The 27,285-nt window shown below is 39.1% G+C and overlaps 1 protein-coding gene across 5 annotated transcripts in view; it reads right to left on the reverse strand.

Annotated features, from left to right (window-relative positions):
• Positions 1-4,037: 4,037 nt before the first annotated feature.
• The window catches only part of CRCP (CGRP receptor component), a 45,393-nt gene continuing 22,145 nt past the window's right edge, over positions 4,038-27,285 (reverse strand). For 3 of the 5 annotated variants that reach the window (XM_005283418.3, XM_005283417.5, XM_065573361.1), the window contains 2 exons: positions 13,069-13,126; positions 4,038-6,439 (listed from right to left, as the gene is read on the reverse strand). In XM_005283418.3, coding sequence (XP_005283475.1) covers positions 6,293-6,439; positions 13,069-13,126 — 205 coding nt within the window. In that variant the 3' untranslated portion in view covers positions 4,038-6,292. Of the gene's footprint in view, positions 6,440-11,070; positions 11,186-13,068; positions 13,127-27,285 lie in introns of all 5 variants that reach the window. The other 2 variants (XM_065573363.1, XM_024099703.3) reach the window with 1 other exon arrangement.

Raw genomic sequence — 27,285 nt, forward strand, 5'->3', positions numbered from 1 at the left:
TCTGCCGCTGCCCTCTACTGGAGGAACTAAAACTGCTAATAAGTAATGGAAACGAGATTTGGACACCTGTACTTTTGGAGTAGGAGGTTCTGAGTTCTATCCCCGCTCACTATAAAGTTTCCAGGAGCTATATGGTATATATACACTCATTCAGTTTGAAAGGAGGTTCTCCCAGCAGTGCTCTGTAGGCCAGAGATACTCAAGAGGGGGTCGCCTGCCGTTGTCGCAGGAGTTGTGAGTTTGTTCCCATTGCAAGCGTCTGATGAAATGGATTCACTCAGCCACTTGTCTGCAACCATTCCATCTGTCCATTTCAGATACCAGCAACAACACACAAAGCCAGTAGTTCTATGCTGCACCCTTTGAAGAACCATGGAACCCAGCACCTGATCTGAGGACCTGTGGGCCTGGTACAAAGTTGCACGTAGCAAGATTTGGGATGACAATCAGAAAAGGGCTGAGAATCTCTGCTTTAGGTGAGCATATCCCCCTAGCACTTCCCCTCAATACCACCACCTCCCTCTGCTGCAACACTATGGCTAAAAGTATCAAACAGCTTGGGTATAGGATACGATTTATTTGGAATAAGGGTTATTCCTTCTATAGCACCTTTCACTGCAGGATCCCATAGCACTTACAACTAATTAAGCCCAATGACTTCTTATATTTATTTTACAGAAGGAAAACAGAGGAGTAGGGAGATTGAGAGACTTGTCCCAAGTTGCAGAGACTCAGTGACAGATCCAGAAACAAAACCTCTCAATCCCTATTCCCAGTGAGTCACCTGCTTTAACCATTAGGAAACACTACTTGCTCCTAAAAAGGAAAATAATTACATGTTATAACTGGATCCACTGGGGGCACGTGGATGTATCAACAGTTTTGCAAATAGCATTGAAATGACAACAGTCTACAGTTAAATCAATTCTTAAAAAGCATGTGTTTAAACAAATTTGCATGTTTCATTTGTATAATGTGAAACATTCATTGGGCTACAGAATGTGCTGTTCTTAGAGCTGGCAGGATAGAGAGATTACCTCAGGGAGACAGAGACAATAGAGAGAGAGAGAACGCAGTCACAGAAAATGCAATACAGAATAAATGTGAGTGTTTCAAAACCAGTATCTAGATTATATGCAGCCATGAATGGGGCTTAGTTTAACTCACTAAACTAAGATTCCAACCTTGTTCCCATTGACGCCAATGGACTGGGCCCAACCAATGTAAACGGGCAAACTGTTCTAGACTTTGGGCCAAGTTAAAGTCGGCAGAGTGGTAGCAGGGATGAATCTGGCCCATTGAATGGAATAAAAAACGTGAGTGCACGTCTGTGATCATATTACAGTAAAACAGTAACTCACGAGGTCAACCAAGTCTGTGTCATGCTCTTGGCATCTCATACAAGCCTCCTTTGGAAGAGAAACCATTATCAAAGATGCAAAGCCCGCAGACTTTATCACAGGACATCTTCAACACACCTGCAGTGATTTCAGGCTGCAGTTTCAGGCTCTAGTCCTCTAGCTTATATATTACAGCAACCCAGCTTTTCTACTGTCAAGCAATTTTTATTATTTACATATGATTTAACAAGTTTATTATGTGTATTACCATAGAAACTAGGACCTCATTATGCTAAGTGCTGCACAAATACAGAACAAACAGGGGTCTGTGCGCCAAAGAGCTTACAATCCAAGTGTGAGGGTGTGATGGGGTGGACTAGGCTCAAAGGCCCCCTGCTGGAGGCCTCAGGGTTCTGCCACACCCATCCCAGGAAAGGAGCAATGAAGAGGTCCTCCAAGCAGGCTAGAGTGGCTGCAGAGGAAGCAGCCAATCAGGGCCCAGGAGGGCCATATAAAAGGATCTGCAGAGCAGAGCAGTAGTTAGTTGCTGCATGGAGCAGGAGGAGAACTGGCTGCAGGCCTGGCTCCCTGGAAGAGAAGCAGGACTACAGACAGCTAAGCCTGTTGGCAGGGACCGGGGGAGTGAGAGGCTCCTGGCTGGCTGCTAGGGACTGAGTAAGAACTGTGCGTGTGGAGGGCTACAGAAAGATGCCCTGGGAATACAGCCCCATACCAGGGCTGGACTACTTGAAGACTAAAGCCCAAGGAGGGTTAAAGAGAGACAGGCCCTGTGGACTGTATACCCCAGAAGGGATTTGTGCTGGCTAATGTGCAGACAGTGTGACTCAGCCGGAGTCACTGAAAACCCACCTGAGAACCACTGAAAGGGGTCTCCAGACCTAAAGAACGCAGACACGCCCCATCAGAAGGGGGTACTCGTGAGAGGTGGGTGCCAACGCTGTTACAGAGACAAAACACTGACAGACAGATGTGGGTGTGCAAGGAAACAATGACACAATATTGGTCAGCATGACAGGCAGTGATCTCAAGATAGCAGCTATCTACCCGTTAAGTTTTTTGTAGGCATCGTGGCAAAGGACAGTTTTGAGGAGGGTTTGGAAGGAAGATGATGCTAGTTTTTTGGGATCTTTAGAGCGGGCTGCTCCCAAGCATCAGGAGCAGAAGAGAAAGCACAAAAGGTGTTTGGGTTTTTTTTGAAAATTTAATAAGTGGGTGGTGGCAGCATCACCGGCAGCAAAAGTCAACATCTCAGTAGCAAATGAGAGATGCATATGTAGGGTGGAAAGTGGGGAAAAAAGCAGCTTACACTGGATCCAATGAGAAGAGAGAGCCAGTAAAGAGATGCACGGAGAGGGGTGACATGGTCAAGGCACTGGGCTAGAAAAATTATCTTTGCAGCAGCATTCTGAACCAACATTTAGTTGCACTTGGATGGGTCAGTTTAGAAGGTAAAGTATTTGTAGAGCGATAAATGCATTACCCGACACACTATATTAATTGATATATCAGTTTCTGTAGAAACATAAAAATCCAATCTCAGAACATACGTAATACAAGATCACTGTCATTTTTTATTCCACTTTCTTTCTAGCCCCTCTCCTAAGGCTCTTGTCCACAGCCTTGCTCATTTTTCACTTTGACTACTGTAAGTCTCTGGCCCCTCCTATCTCCAGTCTATCCAGAACACTCTAGACCACAGTTAACTTCATCTCCTCACAATTTGAATCCCTTCACTAACCTGCTGCCTTTTACAGCAATAATGTCAAACCCATCCTCACCTTCGAGACACTACATAACCTTAGAGCCTACACCTCTGCTTTAATTTCCTTTTACCCTTCTCCCAAGTTCTCCCTTTACTGTCCCTTTCACCATCTCACTCTCGTTTTCATGCCTTTTTTCGTGCTGTCCCCTCTGTTTGGAAACATCTACCAAATTCTTCTCTATTAAGCGCTCCCTCTCTTTTCTTTCTTCAAAATCCTCCTCTTTCAGAAGTCCTACTTTATTTTCTGCAGCAGTATTTCCTCCACACCATCCTTTACCTAAACTTCTGTGATATGTTTCATCCGGTCTCTCAGGCCCAGATTCAGCAAGGTACTTAAGCATGTGGCTAACTTTAATAATGTTGGTAGACTCATTAAAGTCAATAGGATTATAAAAATGCTTAGAGTTAAGCAAATGTTTAAGTACTTTGCTGAATCAGGGCCTCAGAGCGTAAGTTTTTGGGGGCAGGGAATGTGTATTGCTCTGTTTTATAACCCAGCATGCACTTGCAGTACTAGATAACAGATTAGCAGTAAAAAAATAAGTGGCTTTAGATACTAATCAGCTCTTTCATGTAACTTACAGCACACCAGAAGATACCATCACATATGAAGTAATATTTGTTTTCCATAAACCATTTCTGAGTCTCAGGATCATGGCTTCCAAGTAACCAATCAGAGTGCAAACAAGCATGAAACAAGAGCCGTTATAGTTCCAGAATCCACCGCCTGTATTTGTGCATCCAGAAAATACAGGCAGCAGGTTAAAACAAAATTCCTTAATGCAATGCAGATGTTGAAACCCTATATAATCTTTCTCAGAATATCGTTCGGCAAAATACTTCCAGGAAAATGATCATTTTTGTGTCTTCATTGAGATAAGTAGTCTATTCTTGTATTTGTACAAAAGTACATATTTTTATTCATCTGGAAGTGATTTATTGTTAAATACTTTAAATAATGTAGTAAAAGGGCAGTTTACTAGAAATCCAAACAACACATTTTCAACTTTCAACATAAAACCACACTGACGCTGGCATATATATTATGATAACAAATCAACAATTTCCGACGTGGAACAACCAGCTGAAGAAAGCGGTGAAAATACTCACTTATATTTTAAAGGTACTTGTGATTTTGCTTCTGTTTGCTCTGTTAGCTTTATAATGACACTTCATGAGCTCGCTTTTAGAAAATACAATACATTCTAATAGACATGGCCCATTCCTGCAAGCTGTCGAGCACCAGTAATGACCCGTAAGAACCCAAAAGTTTAATTTTAAAACAAATTTTAAAATGTATCTTTCAGTAGTCTGATAGTCCATTAGCTATTTTGGAGGGCTTCCCTTCCACCCTCTACTATGAATATTTACATGTATTTAACAAGAAAAAAAAAACCTTGGACCTTTCCTTTTAACACCATAATCACTATACCTTGTGCTAAAACACGCCTTGGCTTTCAGCCTTAGAATTTATTAACCTGATATATAGTTATTTACTTCCTAAAGATAGTACACCTCTACCCCGATATAACGCGACCCGATATAACACAAATTCGGATATAACATGGTAAAGCAGCGCTCTGGGGGGAGGGGCTGCGCACTCCGGCAGATCAAAGCACGTTCGATATAACATGGTTTCACCTATAACATGGTGAGATTTTTTGGCTCCCGAGGACAGCGTTGTATCGGGGTAGAGGTGTAGTACTTATAATTTCTACTTGAATAGCACCTTACATCTCAGTACCTCAAAGCATCTTACAAATATTTATGAACTGAGCATTACAACACTCCTGTGAAGCAGGTATTACTGTTCTACTTCACATAAGGGAAAACTGAGGCAGAACAATGGTAAATTATTTGCCCAGTGTCACAAAGGAAGGCTGTGACAGAGCTGGAAACAGAAATCAGATATTCTGACTCCCACTGCTATCAACCACGAAATTCCTAGGAGTTTTTTCAAACTTTTTATTTTGGCTTTTAACACATTATAATGATTGGTACAATTTTTGTTTGCAGTCATAGCATAAGAAGAAACAGCGTGGCCTGTTACCATATATGTACGATTTGTGATTTAACGATCTCTGACACTTTCAACATTAAGTGCTTGATCTTGTAGTCTGTGGTCAGACAAAATTCCTGTTGACTTCAGTGGAAGTTTTGCTTGAGCAAGGACTGAGCCTCGTTAAACTTCTAAAAACAAAATAGGGAAATTCATAGTTAAGGCTCTCGTGTCATCATTAACTCACCCAGTTGTGCCCTGATAGCATAGCTCATGTGGACTGTGCAATCTTCTACATGTAAGACCTAGACAACAGGTGATTCAAAGAAAAGAAAAAAAAAAGCAGCCTTATACTTCTACTTTTTGTTTGTTTGCATTACTGAAAACCCGAACTTTATCGTCCAGATCCTCGACTGGTGTGAATCAGCATAGCTCTCTTGACTGTGTGGGATTCTGTCCATTTAAATCAGCTGAGGATCTGGCCCTGTATTTAAAATAAGCATAGGGTCATATCAGAGGTGTCCTTGAGACTAGTTACCATATCGATACAGCCTTTACATTCCTTCCACTTCCATGGTATAACCCTAAAGATATTAGTAGTTATAAGGATCTATTACTACTGATCTTATATGGCTATTAAACAATTTTTGAACTTTATTCTAACTGTGTATCGATACCTTGAAATAGCTTCTTCCACACAGAATGGACACTGCATTGTAAACTGCACTCTGGAAAACAGTTGAGTAATTCAAAAACATATTAAATCAATTATAATTATAGTGTATTGCTATGCTAATTAGAACATTGCCAGCTGCATATAACCCTACTCAGAAAAGAACAGCTGTTACATGGGTAATGGAAAAAAAGAATATTCAAGTATAAGGTTTATTTTCACTATGTCACAAACTGCTGTGTTATGAAGCCAGTTACTATCTTTCTCACATCTCACAAAAGGCTGACATGAGAGCTCTCCTTTGATTTATGTTTCTTATAAACAACTGTTGCTCTCATGATTTATACAATAAAACATTCATATACTGTACAGTGATGTCACACAAGATTAAGCCGTGGGTGAAAAACCCCAGACGTGGTCTTTGCAATCAAAAAGTTTAGCTGGTTCTTTCCTCATGAAGCTTTTGATGATGTTGCCAACTTAGGTTCAGATGCTGTCTATTCTGGGTCATCATCTTCTTCGGCTGCCGTTGTCGCCTGTTTCTGCAGCTCTTCCGCTGGGTTCCCTGGAAGAACGCTGGAGACTGTCTGAAGAAGTGACTCAATCTGCTCTTCTGTTAGTCTTTCTTCACTTTCCTCTACCATCTGCAAATCCAAAACAACCTACTGTCACTGTAAATCCACACTTCCTCCCTCACCTCCAGAGCGAAGATTTACACAGTTAGGAGATGCTGCATTCACTGGGCATTACACATTGTCTGATATGCAAACTTGCTTGTAAAAAGCTGAATCCTTTTGATAAAAATGTACTGCAGAATGATAGTTGCTCCGTAGTTATGATCGGAACTAGCTCTCCACTATAAGCCAGATTTGTAAGACCCCCCAACTTCTCCAAAAAGAAACTTATTTTTCTAAAATGTCACTTTCCATATGTCCTCCCAAGGTACATTGGTATTTTTAAAGTAAAAGTGTAAAAATGAGCCAGTTTTAAAGTTCTAGTCTTATGAACATTTGGCAGAAGTTTTCTTTTGGACATTTTTCTAAGACTTTGGGCTCAGGACCTCTCTAACATGACTTGGCATAACATTGGTCCAAGGTCCAAAAGTGCCTGAGTGATTTAGGAACCTAGGAGCCTAAAATAAATAGGCTTTAAGCGCTTAAACGCTTAGATCATTTTTGAAAAAGGAACTTGGGTGCTTTTGCAAACATTGTCTTTGGTATAGAGATTCCAAATTTCCTTTTTTTTTTTTTTCGGTTAGCCTGCTGAGGAAAGGAATGCCTTTTAGGTTTTGTTTGTTATTTTTAAATGTAGAAATATGAACATTTAGGGTGGGATTTTTAAGAGTGCTCAGCACTGTCCTCTGCTCCGACTGAAATCAATGGGAATCTTTGCCTAGTGTTCCCAATGGGAACAGTTAGGCCAACACTGAATGCTTTGCAAGATCCCACCTTTACGGTTTTTCCTTTTATTCATAAAAACATTTTACTAGTCATTCAACACAGTGCACTAGCAGAAAACATAGGGAGCTCTGCCATATGCGAAGGCACCCTAAGTACTTAATTTTGAAACAGTTAGCTCTAAAAAAGTGAACAGTATATTAATTCTCCTGTATACATCCAACAACATATTATTACTTTAGAACACAACAAAAGGGGATATAGCACAGGCAACGTGGCAGGGTGTAACTTGCATGGGTTGATAGCAAGTTTGGAGAAATATATGGCAGGAAGAAAATGGCCGCATCTCTTAACTAGTCACTTCCAGACTGTCATACTTCTAATTCTTTTTTCCTGAAGTAAAATTTCCATGGAAATTATAAATTATATTTTGAGGGTCATTCATATCTGTTGACACAGTAAGCTAGATCCACAAAGGGATTTTAGGCACCTAAATCCAAAATTAAGATCCTCAAAACTTTTTTCAATTTACTTTTCCTTGCTAAAGCAACTGAAAAGGCTTAAATTCAAACAACTGACCTGTCACCCTATTACTAACAGTGCTGGCAAGAGAGAGAGAGAGAGAGAATGTAGTCTACCTGGTTTTGCACCAGATTATAGTGTTATATTATCAATTAGTAAGTATTATTGCAGCACCAGAGCCCTATTGTGCTAGGCACCGTACAAACATACAACAAAGACAGACCTGTTGCCTCTTAGAGAGTCAAAGCTAGTTAAGATTGAATGATTCATTCTCAGTGCTAATGATAGTGCATTAATTGTCCAGAATGTGGCTGCATTTGGTAAACTGTAGTGTTTAATCCTGTTGCAATTCCTCATGTGAATAGTCATGCTGACATTAATAGTAATACTTGAATAAGGAAATCTTGCAGGACGGATTGATTCCAAACAGTGACTTAAGCATGCACCCTTGTTCTTCTTTAGAAGTACATATATATTGGAATGGGATAAAGTCTTTGTGTTTGGGATGGGCTGAGCGCGAGCTATTGAGGTCTATGTTTCTGCAGAGGTGAAGTATAACCAAAGGGCTCAAGGAACAAAAGAATAAACTAGAAAATTAGATTTCCTTCCCCCCTCCAAAAAAAAGAAACAGCAAGTGTAATGACATGAAATGTTTTATGCAGTTAGAAAACAGCAAAGTAACAAGATAAAGAAGACATGCAAAAGATTAAACATGAACGAGATACAGATAAAGAGACAAGTGGAAATGAGTCAAATAAAAACATCAAACCAGGGAAACAGAAGGAGATTCAGTGGCTCGTTCTAAGTGCACCAGACTTTAGCACACTTCTGATTTGCACACAGGTTCCTGATTTACAATTATAAGACAAAATGCTCCCTGATTACTGAGGAAACACTAACCTCACAGAAAAAATAATATAGAAGGAAAAACCACAGAAGGAGGGAAAGAAACAAACCTTTTAAGTACTAACATTTATAACTAAACTTTCACAAAGGAACAAATACCAAATCACTTATGGATTATAAAGCAGTCCTGCTAACCTCTATCCTGCAACTGGCTAAAGTTGTAAAAGCAACAAACTCTAAGCAGAAGGGCATGCAAAACTTTAAGCTAGGGGAAAATAAAATACATTTTTTTTGTCAATGAATTATATATAGTGTATTTATTGGCAGGACCACACAATCCAAATGGAGATAGATTACCTCAGCAAATGATGCCATGTGGAGACTGTATGGCATAGTCAGCCAACATTTCAATTGGACTGACATTTTTAATGTTTATTATGGTCTCCTTGTTTATACTATGTTTGGAGATACGGGTGGGCTTTAAAAAAGCCTCATGTGACTAGTGGAAAGCACCTGGCATTACAATAACAGAAGGTACATGTTAAAAAACACTCTCCAATACAACCAGACCGGCATGTGTCTCTCTCAAGGCTCAGAGTAAGAACCTTATTAAAATCAAAGTGGAAGAAATGCAATAAATCACAGTGTCCATGCTACTGGTTCTAATAAATAATTCCAAAGATGATACTGCATTTCAGCACTCACCTTTTTGCTACCCTAAATCATTGTAAAATTTCTCTGTAGCAGATGCTGTAGCATATGAGTTGCATTTATATATATTTGCATTTGAATATATATATATGAATATATGTTTTTTATTTCAGGAAAATGCAATTGTGTGGCGAACAAGATCAAATTTATTGCCATGCTGCAGTCAATCATGCTTCTCATTTGACACAGACAAATACTTCAATTCAATTATTACATTCCAATGGGATATGTTAATACTAGGAGCAACAGTCACGAGTTTTTTCTCCTTCTACTCAGCAATGGTCACTATGATAGGTTCAATGCAGGAGTCAGGAGAAAAGATATTGTAAGTGAGCACTATTCTGTAATATGATTGGAGTAAAATATTTTTCAGCTGAAAAAGGGCTGTTTCCTTAGGCATTTGGGCCACAAATATATATTGCAAATGCTGGAGAATAAACAATACAAAAAACTTTAAAATACCCTGCACTGGTGAACAATATTTGATGTATGAAGAGAACAATCTGTGGGTTGCACACTATTGTTTTTCTGTAGATAATAGTTTCAAGGCCGTATTAAATGCAAAAATCAATAACAAAAAAGAGAAAGGTGCATTTTGGTACTTCTCAGAGCTACAATCACAATATACTTTTGTTCCAATGTAGGAGACACTTTAAGCAAGGAAATACCTGCAGTTTCCTCAAATGTAGAGTAATTCTAAGATGTTCAGCACAAACATACTAAGAAGACAGACCATAAGAAAAAGAAATACAGCAAAAGGCTGAATGGTTGGATTCATCTCCTTGTGATAGGAAACTAGACAAGTACGCAATGTGCATTGTTTGAAATTAAACACGAAATGTTTAAACCTTCCAGCCTTTTGCATCTTCCAGAGGAATAGGTGTTGTTATTCTCTGGTCAACAATAAATGGCAATCTGCCAGTTTGGTTGCATGGAGCGGATCCCATGAGGCAGTGAACTCCCAGGTGTGGAAGTCTAGTTTTAAAATATGTAAAATTAACACCTACTGCTCCAATGAGAGACAGATGTTGAGCAATCTGTTCTTTAAAGAGAAGCTCCTCAATCTTCTAACACATCATTGTTAAGCATTACATAAAGTTGGAACCCATGTCATGGTTAGATCAACATCACTGTCTTTCTTTCTTTCTCTGTGTGAGTCACTGAGCCATGAACAACATATGTTTGAGATTAAACCTAGAGGTCAAGACAGCTGTACTGCATACAATGTTTTATCCAGTGGGATAAGGATTAGAATTTCATACTGCTTTTGTTGTTATCCTTTAAAAACTATCTCAGCACAGAGTCTGGAGAAGGCAACTATAAACAAAGTGGAATGATTTATGCAAGAGGAGGACAAACAAAAAAAGACCTGAATTAAAACAAAAAAAGATACCTCACCACAGAAAGATGCCTTTTAGATTAAATATAGTTACCCTGATTTATATTTTGTGCACTATTACAGGGCAGGAATTATACAGGAGAGAATAAAAAGACTTGAAGCCAAAAAGGAAACAAATAGAATTAAATATCCTTTTACATAAATTACTCAAAATAAATTGGGGGAATTACACACACACAGACACACACACACTTTTGAGGACGTGGCTTGTTTTGTAATTCGTTCCAGAAGGTGTCTCTTTTTAAAATTGAATTAATTCACCCGCTTTTTGTGAAACTTATGGTTTAAAATGTTCAATATCAATTGCTTCAGATCTGTATCCAGGGATGAGTCAAAGCTTTTAAGAAAAAAAAAAGTTCACAGTGCAATCAAGATCATTTTAGAGTTCATATTAATTTACCTATAGATTTTGCCTTTCAAATCCTCCACTCCAGCTAACAGACTTGCTTTCATGGAAACTTCTGTATAGACAATCCTTGTCCTCCTGAAGTCAATGACAAAACTCCCAGTGGCTTCTGTTTGTATGTATTAAATTCCTTATAAATACATGGAGGTTCTACTTGCTTGAGGATGCTGTAACACTAACTCTTGTTAACAGTAAACAGCCATTCATTACACAGATCCCAAAGGCAACCTCCCCCAAAATGGCCTGTGACACCCTAATATTTGTTACTCCACAAAGATTGACTAGTTTAATAAAGGATCTATGTAGTTTAAATTTTCTGCTGACTTAATTTGACACAATGCCATGTGTATATATGAGCAATCCACTCATCTTAAACCTATTGTGATGTTGGAGAAACTTGCACAGGTACATCACTAATTCACTCTATTGTCTAGTTTGGGATACAGTTTGGGGATAAACTCAAGATTAGTTGCCAAGTGTAACATTACATTACCTCCTAAGAGTAATTTCTAATTATATAACAGGTTGCTTTGGGTTACTTAGAGAATGGTTACATACCAAAATTGGTGAATTCGCATTTAACTTGTTTTATTGCCGCAACCCATCAGTTTTAATAGAGCAATTTTAACTTTTATATTGCTAAACCTTGAAAGAGTTGAGGTACAAATGATGTACCAATGCAGTCCCTTTACTCCAACTCAAAAGTCATATTTTGCTTACACCTGCCTCATGGATTGGAAGCTGAAACTAACAGCTGGATATTGGAGCATAAACAGATACACTTTATGTGATGTGGACAGACAAGATAATTAGTAACTGAGGGAGCAGTCAAATACAAAGGATGTCTTGAAAGTGACAATAAGATGAGTATATTTTAAGAAGAGAAGACAGAATATGAACTATGCTGAAACCTAATGAATTGTAAGTGCAATGCAGGAAGCTAATAGAAAGACAGAGAAACTCTAAAACATTTGAAGGCTCTACTTCTTCACTTCTGAAAAGCTGCCTAACAAAACGAGTGAAGCCTTCATGCTCTTGTCTGCAGCTGCAGAAAGTGGAATTAACTCATAGATAAACTTGACAATAGCAGTTCCTAGGGACTGTTCCTCCTATCAGCTGTTTTTACTGCTAGAAATTCTAGTTCTTTGCTATCAAGGGTTGTGAGAAATATAGGATGCCCCAATCCTACTAGCATCCACTTCTAACCCTTATCCTTTTGCAACAGAATACAATCCTGCTATTACACAATCAAGTCTCAGGGTAAGATTGTCAACAGATGTTCTCCATGCAAGACAGCCTTATTAGAAGAACAGCCTTGTTATAATAATCTCCTTATTAATACAGCATTTGTGTTCTTTACACGATGCTCTGGAGAACATTTAACCGATCTATCCCTTTTTATCTGTAATATTCCTTTATCCAAACGTTATGTTCCAGCAGATTGATAATGGATGACTTCCAACTGAAAGCTTCCCAGTGTACAGTTCTCATGCTACACAGTCACTTCAAAGGCACAGCGGCAGTCATTGTTAACTATTGTTCTCTCCCAAATTTTTGCCTTCCCTGTACCTTAGAAAAATAATGAAAAGGAATATACCACAGTAGCTTCCTAAATCAAAATTCATATTCCAAAGTATTTGACTTTACAAAGCAACAGAAGAAGCCCCTAGGTAAATGTATTTTTTATAGGGACAGTCCCGATTTTTGGGTCTTTTTCTTATATAGGCTCCTAGTACCTCCCACCCCCATCCCGATTTTTCACGCTTGCTGTCTGGTCACACAAACATGACACAAACATGAGAGTGAAGAGTTGCCCCTGCTGTGGGTTCTGAGAGGAAGAGGGGCAAGTCTTATAAAGAGGTCTCATAGGGGAAGCAGAGAGGAAAGAAAACAAATAATCAGAAAACGTGACTATAAAGATGTGTACAGAAGTCCTATCGGTCAATGACCATGAGCAAACGATTTTAAGCAGTTAGGAGAACTGTAACTTACCAGCTGTATCTCAACTGCAGTCATTGGCCTGTGGTTAAGCAACTGTAGCTTTTCTGCTCTGTTGAAAAGAAAACAAAAAATTATATAGGATTCTGAACAAATGAATGGTCAGATGCAAACCCTTCCCTAATAACAGAGTTATTTCCAGAGATCATTTTCACTAGAGTTGACGCAAGGTCTCTGACCTTGATTGTCATGATAATTCTGTAGATATCTATTCTTTGGCTATCTACCCAAACTGGTAATTTAGCAGACCAAGGTGGCAAAGCAGTTTCCATTACAATCCCTTGTTTCCACACATGCACAAATTACTGAAGCATTCATCTTTCGAGCTGGAATTTTCCATGCTTTGTCTCTGACTCAAATAATTATTTATTAATAATACTTTGCACTCCTATAGCACCTTCCACCTGAGGATTTTAAAACACTTTACAAACATCAGTGAAATTAAGCCTCAACATGCACGAGAGGTAGGAAAGCACCACCAAGACACTGAACTTTATGATGAGTGGCTACTGAAAACCAAATTTCATCAGATATAGGATTCTTCCAAGCCCAAGGGATCAGCCACTTAGCCAGGTCAATATATAAAATCAGATCTTACCCAATAATCATGCTGATGCCAATCCTTTAGTAGCTAAAAACTAAAAGTTTAATAATCTAAAAGAAGAGTTATTGAATGGTTAATAGATCATATACATACAGGTGACTTTCAGTGTTCATAGATCAGGATCATAGCAGTGATGGAATGAACTGCTAGCTTGCAAAAAATCTCTCTAGAATCGCCCAAATAGATTGGGGGTCATCAGTCCTTGTTTAGAGCTTCCTTGTTAAAAATCCAGTCCACAGAAATGAAACAGGAAATGAAGACAAAAAGGAGATGTCTCAGGTGTCTTTTTATACCCTCTGCCATGTGCTTGGAATTTTACTATACTGTTCCAATCAAAGCCCACAGCCCCGGTTTGTGGAAAGTGACTGGCCAAAGATGGAGTCCAGGGTCACATGTCCTTACATAGCTGGCTGGATCACCGGGGTTGCCCACTGGCCCCTCGTCCTGAGGCATCCTTGGGGACAGCTATCTGGGTGGGATAAGTTTCTTTTATGGCCCACTAGAGTGAAGTGTCCTTAATGGGCCATCAACACAAAGCAGTCTAGCCTTGATGTAAATCTATTTGTGAGGTGTCACTCAGGAACAAACACATTTGAGATACAAATACATAGCCAATATTCATAACTTTAGATACAAAGATGATACAAAAAGAACAGGAGTACTTGTGGCACCTTAGAAACTAACAAATTTATTAGAGCATAAGCTTTCGTGGACTACAGCCCAAGATGATACAGGGATTTAACTATGATAATCGTACTATATAGATGGTAACTTTTCCATTGACACCTTACATGATATACTTTGTAGAAGAGTTGTGGCAATTGTATAACAGTGGTAGCAGCAATGATACAAAGGGTCACTTTCAATCAAAAAGCATCACAAGCAAAAGGCTAAGTGACTTATTCAAGATCACACATGAAGTCCATGACAGAAACAGAAAGAGAATTCATGTATTCTGACTCCCAGGAGAATCTAGGTATTCTGACCACAAGTCCAGGATTCCTTCGGTGTTGTGTTAAATTTGTTTTGTTTTGATTTTAAGTATATATTTAGTGTTATAGTTACATTTTAAATTATTCAATTTCCATCCTTCTCTACATACAAGGAAAAAATAAAATTAATCTAACGTTTATATTTAAGCACACACATCAAATAGAGGGTTAAATTCTGCCTCTATTGAAGTCAATGGCAAACTCCCACTGACTTCAATAGACAAGTATCAGGGGGTAGCTGTGTTAGTCTGTATCCACAAAAACAACAAGGAGTCCGGTGTCATTATATAATGCCTGCATCTGTAATTTTCACTCCATGCATCTGAAGAATTGGGTTTTTACCCACGAAAGCTTATGTCCAAATAAATCTGTTAGTCTTTAAGGTGTCACCGGACTCCTTGTTGACTTCAATAGAGCATACACCCATAAAGCCTAACTATACCTTGGATTCACTCTGCATAATAACTCTACTCATTAATCTACAAATTCAAAAAATATTACAATTGTTTTCCCCTTTAAGAGCCTTATTACTAAAGTGAAAAGAATGGAAGAAAACATATTTCAGTATTTATTTTACATCCTAGTGAAATATATATCCTCCCCAACAGCTAAGCCCCAAGGTACTGTCATATGCCAGCTCTCAAAAGCTACATTTTAACATTCTGGTCCTATTGACCAGGTCATGATATCAAAGTAGCAGTGATCTCAGCAGGCCTTAATGGTTTAGGGGACACTCACACAGCTATATCACACTGCTAGAGATAGAACTGGTACGACTGGTGAGGGAATCTGCAGCAGTAATAAAGACAGCTTATAATAAAACGTCAATAATTGTAATTTAGTAAGTTTAGATACAATGAAAAAGGGAGTTAAAATACAATTTTAAAAGCCCCCTTTTGAATAAAAGCTTCTGTTCAAGAACTATTTTAAAATTAGAGGAATCTCCTTTCTTTATTGCAATCTGTATTTGCCCAATGTTTCTTTATTGTTGTTGTTGTTATTAATGAGTAAATTAGAATAAAAAAAGAATCCATTAATATTTATGGTTTTACTAGTTTGCCATCTAGTAGTAAGCTCCCATTTTAAAAGGACTAAAGCTTCTTTCCAGGTTATTTAATAGAATTCCAAAGAGCATTTAAATGTATATTTATAGCAACTCCAAATAGCTTCTCATCAGTTTCTCAGAACTGGAGGAGGTTTCAAGAAAGAGGAAACCTCACATTCTTCAAGAGGAAAGAGATGCCAAAATGCACAGAACTGTGCTCAGATGTCTGGGCCCTTGCAACCATCTGGTCATTCTCTGCATGCCTATACCCTCCAGATACTAGGGATGTAAAATATGAAATGATTAAATGGTTGACCGATAAGTATTAGTCTTACCGTTAACCCTCCCTTGTTCACCCACCTCCTTCCAGGTGACGATCAGTTGGTAGAAGTCCTTGCTGGGTGCCGGGGCAGAGATGCCATTTTTGGGACACCGGCAAGAGGTGATTATGGCAACCAGGAAGGGGTGGGCATCGCAAGAGGTCACTGGGAGCCTAGCCCCCTCTTAAAGGGGCTGGGTCGATAGTAACACTCTAGCCCAATGGGGTCTTTGGCCCAGTGACGAGGAGGGTCCTGTACACCCCTTTGTTGGTAAAAACAGTCCCTTCAGCCCCGCTGACCTGAGGGGTGACCCCGGTGGAAGGATACCACTCGCTAGGCCAAGAAACACCTGGTAGTGCAGGGAAGCAGGACGAGCAAAGTGCCAGTCCAGGGCTTTCGCGGGGGGAGGGTGTCGCCAGCCAGGCAGGGGGAGCATGTTTAGGCCATGGGGGGCAGGCAGAGGCTGTGGGCCCCGTCGGGGAGTAAAGTAGTCCCTGGCCTCTGCCTGTGCCACTGGACGGCGCGCTGGTCGGTGCTGTGGTTTCAGCTGATAATTGAAGGGAAGGGAAGCTGCTGCTGGGGTGGCACGGAGCGTCTGTGGAGGCCGCATCGGGATAAACTAGGTACCTGGGGCTTCTTTCCCTTTTCCTGGGTACTGACAATGCGAGGGGGTGCTGGGACCCCTCAACTGCCCCAGGCGCTCCTGGCTAGGCCCGTTGTGTCACCCCCAGTATGAGTGCAGCTGCCCTTCCCCGTCTTTCCGGGGCAAAGAGGGAGGGGAGACGCACCATCCTAGGCACTGTGAGGCCCGAATCGGTTAACCAGTTAACCGATTAACTGATATAATTTTAATAGTTTAAACAGGTACTTTTTAAAATGATATTTACATCCCTACCAGATACCATTTCAGTTTTAAATGGTCCTCAGACATAGTACCAGATTTCCAAGGCTGACAAACACCTTACAATATTTAAGACACTTTAATGCCTTATCACTTATGTCTGCGCCCTAGTAACCATTCAACAGCCAAGGCATTTACATGAGAAAACAGTGACAAGTGATATGCTGCTCTGGTTTGCGTGCATGCACAAAAGAGGGAATTTAACACTCAGGAAAGGACCCTGAATGACAGCCCTGGAGACTGAAGCCCTCTGTTTATCCACAGAACATACACAGCATAAGCAGCCGTAGTACAAACTTTTCCAGGCTGCTCCACCAATATGTCTCTACTCTGACCTGAAGGAAAAATCCCACATTAACAAAGACAGGATGACCTGACAGGTCTTTACCATCTCTGATGTCCATGATTCTATGAACAGAATATTCCTATGAGAGAGACATGGCTCATTCAAATCTGAACCACGCTGGTGAGGTGATAATTATGTGTGGTGATTTTTGTGATGTGGATGCATACCCATTAAGAACTCAGACTACTTTATCTCACAGGAAACTCCAAAAAGCTTCATTTCAAATCTGGCCAAAAACAATGTCCTAAAGGAGAAAGACTATCTTATCTTACCTAATTCCCCGAGCCGTTCAGTTACCATTTTTATAAAAGCACTGGAAACTGTTCTAAAATAAGTCTCAACTTTAATACATTCACAATTCAGTTTTTAATAATAATACGCCTGTGAAATACTTTATATTTAACAATACAAAAAACTCTATATTTGAATTCAGCACTTGAGATGACAGCATGGTCATGGATGCATCTCTTAAAGTACAACTACAAGGATTTGTTCTTCAGAGGAAAGGTACATATTTACTAAAATAAACTGAGTTTTCAAAGTGTTTTTAGAAATTCCTGTTATTGTTTCACTACCTATACAGTGGTGGTGCATATTTTATAATGTTTTACAAAACAGGTAAGGATCATAATCCCCATTTTACAGATGGGAAAATTGAGGCACAGAATAACTAATTGGCAAGAGTTCTTTTGTATGCTTTGTGTTTGAAGATTTGAAGAAAAAACAAAGATACCATCTCCCTTGAAATAAGGATCAGCTAGTGTCCCTAGCCTGTCCAAAAGGCCTGTCCTTCCTTGGCAGTGTCTACACGGCAGTGAAGAAGAGAAAGCTCCTTGCTCCATGTCCTCCCATGCAGGGTTTACCACAATCTAACCCAATGTATCTAACCCAGTTTGTCCACTGCAGAGACCACATACTCTCTCTCTCTTTTCTGTCAGAGTACTTGTTCAAGGTTTTTTCCTCCCATCAATAATCCTTTTTGCAGCACAGCATTTAGCCTCTTTAGGCTAGAAGTAGGACTGATTGCACAAAAAAAAAATGATGGTTTACAAAAGACACGCAGGAGTCAGTATTAGACTCATTTCCTGTACTCATTAGCTTTGCTTTGGTTTTGGAGAGTCAAGGATAAGAATCCAATATGCTTCTAGTCTCTGGGAACTCTGAATATACCTCCACTGTTTTTCCATATTAGCCATTTATGAAGATTTCTCTACCAATAATCCCAAGTTTGTTTACAACAATACAGTGTCTGTTAAGAGTGTAGCTGGATTTAGAACTGAGCTGAGGTCACATTGCTGGCTGCTTTCTGTCTAAAAGAAAGTGTTTATTACTGTTGGAGTTCATTACTATTGTGTGCAGCTGAAGACACAGACATGTAAGAATGAATGCTGATTAAAGATACCAGCATAAAATGTTCTAATGCTACAATTAAAGTGGAAAAACAATCACAGAAGGAAAAAACCTACACTCGTAAAAGAATATTATAAAAAAAGCAAAACAAAACAAAAAAAAAACCACCCCACCCCATATAAAAAAGATGTCCTGGCTTGCTTGGGGAAAGGGTGCTAAATCAGTGTCTTCAACTGGCATTGGATTAGGCCATGGTTCACCTGAGTAATCATATAAGATGATTTTTTCCTAGAGCTAGGAAACAGTATGGCTGGTCCAGTGGTTTGAGCACAGGACTGAGAGATGGGCGATACCAAGTTCTAATCCTGGCTTTCAGTGTGGCTTGCTATGTGGCTTTGGCAAGCCACAACTTCCAGATCTGTAAAAGGGGGATAACATTTGCCTCCCTCACAGAAGAGTTGTAGAGATTCATATTTGTAAAGCACTTTGAGAAAGAAAAGCTTTATGTACCAGTTAAAATTATTTTTAATATTAAATGACAATAGTCTAACTGCAAGTTCCTCACGCTACACACTCAGGCTCTGTTTTCCTCTCCCCCGCCATTGCTGCAAGATTCATGTTACTCAGTCCATCCAGGTGACCCCAATCACCTCTCTCAAGAAAAAAAACCTTGACTAAATAAAGGGAAAAAACTGTTTATTCCTCAACAATGGCTCTTGTTCTTGTTTTTCAGGCTGGAAGGAGCAGATGTCCTTGGATTTTGACCCTCTCTGCGCTCGACTTCAAAATGAATTTGAAAAATGTGTTTAAACAAATGTCTAGCTAGAACCAATTCTAACAAAATACTGGCTAGCCATAGGGTCGTAGGTTAGAACATTTAAATATATGTATTATTTGTAACATGGTCTGGCCGCATGCATTTTGGTCAATCCAGTTGTGTTAGGGGCTGGTTTAAAATGATGAACCCACGTTTCAACATGGTTTCTTAACTCGGTTTGAGCCCCAGTTTGGATGGGATGCCTGCCTTGAGGTGGGAGAGCTAGTAGCCACTGTTGCATTTAAAGCATCTTTTAGGTTTTGAACAAGTTTTATTCTAGAAAGTAAAGTTATAATAAAAGGGGCAAGAAAAAATAACAGCTGGGATCAGGTGAGTAAGCAAGATGTCAAGGTTTCCATTGCAAATATATAATTCTGAAAAATACACAGGTTTAATAATCTAATTTATAGCATCTAGCCAAAAATAAGTCACTAACAAAGTTGTAGCCTGCACTGAACAGAATGGAGCGAGGATATATTTTATGAAAACTAAACAAAATGGTGGATCAAAATATTACCAGAAAGCAGAAGCTGTTTTGGAAAACCATTTTTGCTCTGCAAGTAAAAACTCTATTAATGGGGAAAATTGGGTTTTGACAAACCCTCTTTAGCATGTCGGTTTTCCAACTAACATTGATATATGTATATTTAGAATTATTTATTCCCCCAAACAATGCAGAGCAATAGGTTCCATCTCCTCGTACCTGTCAGGAAATAATAAAGATATTTTAAAAATACAGCTGTTTGAAAAAAATTCTGTGGAAAAACAAAAATCCCTCATCACTTCTTCCCAGAGGTACCATAATTCATTATGGAAAAGAAAAACCTAATATGGTTTTTCTCACTTTTTACTAAATAATTATTCACTACAGAGAACATAATCATAATGGTTTGTTTGTTTTTTTCCCAATTATGCCTTGAATATTGGTCACATAACCAAAGCTATGTCATCCTGAATATTAAAGATGTTATAATTTCAGTCTTATTTATCTAGATTCTTCTAGAACAATTTTAAAAGACACAGATCTCCAGTTAACAATACCGTGTTATTGGCAGAACAGGCAACAATAAAAACAACTATAGACAAATGTACATCATAACTAGAACCATCTAATGTGATCATTAAGCAGAAATACTCATCATTCCTTGAGACAAGGAATATAGGTTCCAAGAGTGTAAAGCAAGGTCATCTCTCAAAGGGTGTTTTGACTTAAATGTCATCAATAGAAAACATAATAACCGATAATGTCGGTTTTTAGAAGGCTTATCAGCAATACAATATAATCTCAATGAGAAATGCTTCAACAAAAGATGAAATCATACAGACTCTTCTCAGTTTCCAAAACTTATGTGCAGAAAAATGAGGGGATAATTTACAAGAGGAAAGTAGCAAGTCATTACAGTGTTTTATCTGGGCAATTTCATTGAGCTTTTTATCATAGTGCTCCCTTGCAGAAAAATGACTAAGTGCATCAAAAAAGCATTAGCAGCAGGGTACAAAAATCAAAAAGCAACATGAACAGTTTGTATGTTTTTTTTATCCTAAGATGCCTGAACAGGTCCTAGCAGGTTATAAACTGCAAATACTAATTTATACTGAAAAAAATTAGAAGCCTCAGGCATGAGTTTTAATGTCTTTCAAACACTGGGTATTTAAGATTGCAAACAAAGCATTTGAAAAAAATATACAGGGCTTCAACTGGAGACGCAAAGGAAACTATGAAAAGTTACCAAGGGAGCTATTTGAATACCAGTAACTAGTCATCTATTTACTGATGGACCTAAATACTGTTCTGACCATCAGAATTGTAGGTTATCTTCTGCTGGTAAATCATTTCGAGATAATGGTTGAGTTGATCATAAAACTAGGCTGTGTGAGTATGTTAATATTAGTATGAATGTTTATTCCCATGGTTATTTTTCATTCAGCAACCTACAACAAGAACATGTTGTCTTATAACTATTTGTTTAGGAAATATCCAGAGGTAGGGATTTGTTTAACAAATAATCAGCATGCACATAAGTGGAATAAATATAGCTGCATTTATTGCCTGGGAGGTCCACGTTGGCAGTTCCCTCTCCTGTTTGCACAGATGTACTCTAAGGGTATGTCTACACTGCAGCTGTGCTGCTGGAGTGTAAACACTTCCTACATTGACAGAAGGAGTTTTTCCATTAATGTAGGTAATCCACCTCTTCGAGAGGAGGTAGCTAGGTCCGTATAGGTTGACCTATAGGTTGACCTAACTATAGTGCTCAGGGGGCAACATTTTTCAGTCTGAGTGACAAAGATGGGTGGACGTAAGATTTAGGTGTAGACCAGCCTAAGTGTGTGCTGTGAGAACACCACAGGGGATGTAAACATGGAAGCTCCTCTTTCCCCTGTATAAACAGCAAGCCCCTGACCTCCCTTTCCCCAAAGGAGAACTCTCCTCTTCTCTTGCATGCTGCTGCAGGCGAAGGGGAGAGAGAAAAAAAATTCATGTATGCCATGGCAGAACAAGAACCCATGCCCTATGACAATAGCAATAGGGAGGCTACCCCCTACTCACTATATAAGCCGGGATTGAACAGCTACTGTATTGTATTAGAGCAAAGAGCTCAGACACTGATCTGCTCCCGTCTAAGCCAATGTCAAAAAACTCTCACAGATGTCAAGTCACATAGGATCATGCACTACAAGTGTATGTAGGGTTCCTTGCTAGCATATATACATGCAGAGCCTGATTATAAACTCCATCAAAAACAATCTTCCCAAGAGCCCAATGTTGCCAGTCTCAGTATGAACCCACAATTAATGCAGCCTTTGCATGAACAAGAATACACAGCAAAGAATTTAGGGTCTGAGTTGAACGCATGGTTAGTTATACCAGAAAAATGCCAGGAACTTTGGAATTCAGGTCAACCCATCTTTAACTTGCTATAGCATACCTCGTTTAGGCAGCGCATGCCCTAACTAAGATAGCTAATTAACAGCACACGCTTGCAATGCCTCTGCAGATTTAAGTCATATTGTGGATGCTACAATAACAAATGCAAATAATTAAGTATTATGGTGAAAATTAAGGTGGGAGCACCAACTGTGATCAATAGCAACCCAAATGAATTTTGTACATTTGCTCTTGTAATCAAACGTTAACATTAATATAGATATTTTAAGTAGTGAAACTCTCTAGGTTGTCCTTTTCAAGTTCTACACATTCTCATGGGAAAAAATCTAGTACAAGTGCTGTACAGCAGGTCTGAGCTCTGGTAGTCTCCTCTTGCAGCAAAGGTGGAGATCTGCACAAGTGGGAAGAGTAGCCTATCAGCGCCAAGATCCACCATTCAGAGCTAAAAATCAGAATTTCCTCCCTCTGCATGGAGGCAGATTTATACTTAAGGAACATAATTTTTCTAGCTGCTAGAAGAAAAATCATATTGTGGCATATGCTACCATTACTTTATATTTTATCACATGCTTCAAACACATAGGGTTAAATCCGATCTTCCTAAGTCAGCCAAGACTCCCCACTAGGCCTCTGGCTGGAATCAAGGTTACAGGAATTGCTCTGTAGATAATACGCCCAATTATGATTGCACTGAAGCGTGGGAAGTACAATGGATATTTTTCAGGAAGCTAGAAAATTATGCTGTTACTTAAGTGGTACCATTTTGTCTTCCAAGAAATGTTTTCATTCTGAAAACTCTGGAGGAGACAGCAATGACAAAACACGCAGCCCACCCTTAAACATTTTAAGGGTTTTGCTTTGTTATAATTTTTGTCAATGACAAGGGAACAGTAAAATCAGGATGAAATACATTTTAAAGTGCTACTGATCTTCAGATCCACATTTCTTTGAATGTGTCGGTTTAAAAACTAAAAGGACAATGTCTGGGTCCTAACTGTAATATACTTTCAAATATTTAGGTCCACCTGATATCTAAAAATTGATTCTCCCAAAATAAAAATTACATAATACAGGCAAGAAAAAATGAGAGAATAGTCAATTTCGATTTAAACTCAATTACAAACCATAAGATTGATACCTGCTCTTTTAAATGAAGTCGTATTAACAACCACATTGAAAAATATCAGATCCTTCTACAGAGGACTAGGCCTGGAAAATAAATCGAGAGTGACACACAGTATCTTCCCCTTGTTGCCTAATTTTAGGGTATTAATATTATTGTTTATTTTAATAAAGGTTATAGGCTCGCCAATTGATCTGATCAGAACTTAATAAGGCTCTTGTCCCAGAATCAGGCTACACAAAGTCTTGCAAGGACCCTCGGGATGTATGACAAGGACACTCATGCTGGGAACAAAACACAAGAAAAGACTTTTATTGACATAAATGGAATAGTAATCAAATGGAAAAAGGAATCAATCAGAATTAAAACGGAAATAATACTGTTCTGTCTTAGAGGTACATGTGATATCATTTGCTATAAAACTTCCTAGGTTACAACTCACACCCTTCCTTGATAACCTGATAGTAAGAGGCAAAGGACTAGCCTCGACTGTGGCATGCCAAAAGAGTCCGATGGTCCAGGTTCCTCAATTCTCGGGTGGAAGATGAAAAGCTTAGGAGAAGCTAGAGAGCTAGAAAGCCCCAAGAAAAACTAACCTAAAACCTAACTAAATATGGTGGTTTGCCCCTTTTATAGCACCTGAGCACTATGTACCCACCTTCTATGTCCACATTTAATTTCCTCACCCACATACTATAGGGTACGCTTACTCTATAGGCTGGTATATTCATAGGTATTAATGTCAATTAGCTCATTCTCACGTGTCATTTCTGGCCTGAACCGGTCGTTGTTATTTCCATGTTCTTTGTGGAGTACCCATTAAGTGTAGAGGGCAATCGGTAAGCCACTTATCTATGTCAAAGATCACAAACTTGCTTTAGCTCATCATCTATGCTAAAGGTCACAAACATATATATGCTAACCTGCTTTAGCTCATACTAGATGTGGCCTGTAGGTTCCTTGAGTTACTGCCAAAATCCTCTAATACAAAGCTATAAATCTATTATAATAAACAACAAAGGCATAAGAAAGGAAATAACACAGCAAGCAAGCAGGCTAGACCTTATATTTCCAAATACAACACTGCTGGATTTGCTAACAAACTAATTAAAGCATAAGACCTCAACTAGGTAGTTATATAATTTACCGGGATGTTAGTTTATAGCTTTTTTACTTTTAAATTCTCTGTTCCAAGCCTTGAATTTCATCCAAATGCTGCTGAGGCCCAAGTATGGCTACAGCTCATGTCAGACAGTATCAGTGAGTGAGGTATTTGCATGGCTTTGAAACTGCCCGTTAGCAAGCCAACTGGCTGAAAGCACTAAAAACTAGAGGTTTTAAATTGTTTTAGTGTATTTTACTGCTTTGTTCTCTCTTTAAGAGGACTGAAAAATAAATTCACAGGGGGTCGCTAAACGCCCAACAAGTGTGTTTTGGAAAATGCATCAACAACACTGAGCACAGCAGTAATAATGAGAAATTTAGATCAGACCAGACCACTGATCCCGGAAGGCCACTATGAGGACTAAGAAAAGACTTGTGGCAGTTATTTTAATGAGCTCTAACTTGCAAGTGTAGCCAACGCCTGAGCTAACAAACCCATCTAAAATTCTGCTAGGTAACAAAAAGAACAGGAGTACTTGTGGCACCTTAGAGACTAACAAATTTATTTGAGCATAAGCTTTCGTGGGCTACAGCCCACTTCTTCGGATGCAGCCCACGAAAGCTTATGCTGAAATAAATGTGTTAGTCTCTAAGGTGTCACAAGTACTCCTGTTCTTTTTGGGGAGACAGACTAACACGGCTGCTACTTTGTAACCTGCTATATAACAGTTCCCCCTAGTGTTCAATAGGTGCAATAAAATGGAAAAAAGGTTTCTCATTCTCACATAGTTCTATTGAGTTGCATACCTTAGTTCTTCCTGTGCCATTGACACATCAGACAGTACAGTTCCTCCACGGACTAAATCACTTGCCAGTTATGGTACTTTTTCCCTGGTGATCCCAGCACATCCAAGATCCTCCTGTCACTGTCTTCTGCCTGTTCTTTCTTGTCCTTTCCCACTTTCTCTTTCCTCCCTCGAATACCCAGCTGAATGTCTCCCATCTTCCATATGATGTACCTCTCCCAATCATCTGAACCTTCTTTCTTTGATGATATTTTCTAACATGTCCTGCTCTGTCAGCTCCCTTCCTCTCACATTTGTTATTTTATTATTCTATAAAATGTATTGTCTCTTCCACAGGCATCTGTGATGAGAAGCCTCTGATCTCTGCCATTGGCCAAGTCTCTGCTCCATACTGTAGCATGCTCAGCACATTCACATGGTATCATCTTCTCTTTAGTTTGACGGGGAGACTTCTGTTTGACCAGATGTTGTTCATCTTTTCAAAACATGGTGTTTGCTTTTCCTCATCTTGCATGAATATGTTTATCAAAGACACCTTCAAACGTCATTACACTGCCCAGATAGCAGAACTCTTTTTACCTGTTTAATTTCTTTTCCATCCTCATACACTTTCGCATCTGTTGTCCAGTTTCTTACCTTCATAATCTTGATTTTCTCCGCATTTATTTTCAATCCCATTTTTGCTGTTTCCTATTCTACCTCTGATGTAAGAGCAATCATTCTTGTTCCACATCATACTTAGTAAAGCAGTATCATCGGCGAAGTCAAGATCATGAAACTCATCTCTGCTAACTCATTTTACACCATCCACAATGCATTGTGTTGTCTGTTTCATCACCCAATTTATTGCTAATGCAAAGAGGACTGGTGATAACTCAAACCCTCATCTAACTCTAGTCACAATATCAAACTACTGACCCTGTATTTCAGCACAGGGAGAAATGTACAGTATATAATTCAGTGACGCTTGCTGACTACACAAGAAAATGACTGTCATGGGGATTTCAGGAAAAACTCTCTCACTTTAAGTGTCAGCTCTTTATAGTAAAGACTCTTCTCATACACACTAATACTTCCGTGTCAGACCTGGAAGTGATTAGAAGAGCTTGTCTGAATGCTTGAAGGTGAAACTGTCCTCCTAGATTATGTAATTTGCTCAGAAATTCCCAGAGTGCTTTCAATTTTGTTGCATGAATGTGGTTTACAGGATCTATGTAAAGTACTCCATTGTAAGATACAATGTTGGCATACTATCTGGGCAATTAATGTTGACTACAGTTGAAACGAATGAAAGCAGCACAAGCAAAAATGACAGTATTAATGTTAAAGTCAGGTGGCTTCTCAGTACTAGTACCTCAATGTCAACACTGAGAGTGATGCAAAATGATCCGCAAAATGTTGCTAATACTCTGGGCACAAGACAAAAGGCTTGAATGGATTTTCTTTCTGCCCAACTTACTGCTGTTTCCAAAGAAGTACGCATTTCCCTTGTAGTACTGTACACAACAGATAATCTTAACAGGTGTCTTTTTGGGACAGAACCAAATTAGTCTTCTCCCCAGAGCAAGATTTCTTTATGGAATCTCCAGAGGAGAAAAAAGTGGTCAGAGAATCCACGTGGAGTACACTGTTCCCTTGTGGTGTTAAGCAAGTGGGTTAGAAACAACTGAGCCTTTGTGAAAAGCTGTGTTTGAAAAAGGAAGGATGGAAAGAGATAACAGATTAAAGCTACACAGAGGGGAAAAATTGACTCACTCCTCCCAGTTCTCATGAGCCTGAAAATTTCTGACAGGCTTCACTCACAGTTTGATGAGGTGTGCAGGAGACCTAGCCATTTCGGGCACTAGGAATACCCATTCACACTAATGCCTAAGAGAAAAAATGTTTTTGAAGCTTGTTGGAAGTATGAGGGA

The sequence above is a fragment of the Chrysemys picta genome, chromosome 19 (genome assembly GCF_011386835.1).
Source record: "Chrysemys picta bellii isolate R12L10 chromosome 19, ASM1138683v2, whole genome shotgun sequence".
Classification (NCBI taxonomy): domain Eukaryota; kingdom Metazoa; phylum Chordata; order Testudines; family Emydidae; genus Chrysemys; species Chrysemys picta.